Below are 1,327 nucleotides of genomic sequence, written 5' to 3'. Positions count from 1 at the left end.
CTTATGGGTTCTTATGGGGTCAGGGTTGTTTATAGGGCCCTTATGGGGTCAGTGGGATTTATAGGGCCTTTATGGGGTCAGGGTTGTATATAGGGCCCTTATGGGTTCTTATGGGGTCAGGGGGTTTATAGGGCCCTTATGGGGTCCTTATGGGGTCAGGGCTGTATATAGGGCCCTTACGGGTTCTTATGGGGTCTTTATGGGGTTGAGGGCTTTATAGGGCCCTTACGGGTTTGTATGGGATCTTTATGGGGTCAGGGCTGTGTATAGGGCCCTTATGGGTTCTTATGGGGTCAGGGGGTTTATAGAACCCTTATGGGGTTCTTATGGGTTTATAGGGCCCTTATGGGATCGTCTTGGGATCTTTATGGGGTCAGGGCTGTGTATAGGGCCCTTATGGGGTCAGTGGGGTTTATAGGGCCTTTATGGGGTCAGGGCTGTTTATAGGGCCCTTAAAGGGTCCTAATGGGGTCAGGACTGTTTATAGGGTCCTTATGGGGTCAAGGCTGTATATAGGGCCCTTATGGAGTTCTTATGGGTTTATAGGGCCCTGATGGGGTTCTTATGGGTTTACAGGCCCCTTATGGGTTCTTAAGGGATCTTTATGGGGTCAGGGCTGTATATAGGGCCCTTATGGGGTCAGTGGGGTTTATAGGGCCCTTATGGGTTCTTATGGGATCTTTATGGGGTCAGGGCTGTGTATAGGGCCCTTATGGGGTCAGTGGGGTTTATAGGGCCTTTATGGGGTCAGGGCTGTNTGTATAGGGCCCTTATGGGGTCAGTGGGGTTTATAGGGCCTTTATGGGGTCAGGGCTGTATATAGGGCCCTTATGGGGTTCTTATGGGTTTACAGGGCCCTTATGGGTTCGTATGGGATCTTTATGGGGTCAGGGCTGTGTATAGGGCCCTTATGGGGTTCTTATGGGGTTATAGGGTCCTTATGGGGTTCTTATGGGGTCGGGGGCTTTATAGGGCTCTTATGGGGTCAGTGGGGTTTATAGGGCCCTTATGGGGTTCTTATGGGTTTATAGGGCCCGTATGGGGTCTTTATGGGGTCAGGGCCGTGTATAGGGCCCTTATAGGACGTAATAGGGTCTGTTGACGTACCTGAGTTGCTCTTGGTCCCCGATGGGTCGAGGCTGCGGCAGTTTGGAATCCAGGTTGTAATAAACCCCCCCGAGTTGTTTTATGGCCAACCAATGGGGTCGGCGCCACCACGGGATGGACACGGACCCCAAAGTTAATGGGGTCGGGACGTTCAGGATGAAACCGTGGATGTGGGGTAAGGCCAGGAGGGATAAAGGGCTGCCAAGGGGAATACAGGGGG

General features: G+C 52.3%; 1 protein-coding gene across 1 annotated transcript in view; it reads right to left on the bottom strand.

Moving 5' to 3' along the window:
* Window positions 1-1,327, bottom strand: part of LOC107307150 (josephin-2) — a 15,406-nt gene that overhangs the window by 8,428 nt on the left and 5,651 nt on the right. Inside the window, exon 2 of the mRNA XM_015850604.2 lies at window positions 1,108-1,305. Within this exon, the coding sequence (XP_015706090.1) occupies window positions 1,108-1,305 (198 nt within the window). The remainder of the gene's footprint in view (window positions 1-1,107; window positions 1,306-1,327) is intronic.

Source organism: Coturnix japonica, unplaced genomic scaffold (genome assembly GCF_001577835.2).
Source record: "Coturnix japonica isolate 7356 unplaced genomic scaffold, Coturnix japonica 2.1 chrUnrandom496, whole genome shotgun sequence".
Classification (NCBI taxonomy): Eukaryota; Metazoa; Chordata; class Aves; order Galliformes; family Phasianidae; genus Coturnix; species Coturnix japonica.
The sequence above is the reverse complement of the archived record's forward strand: the minus strand, read 5'-3'. Positions and strand labels throughout refer to the sequence as shown.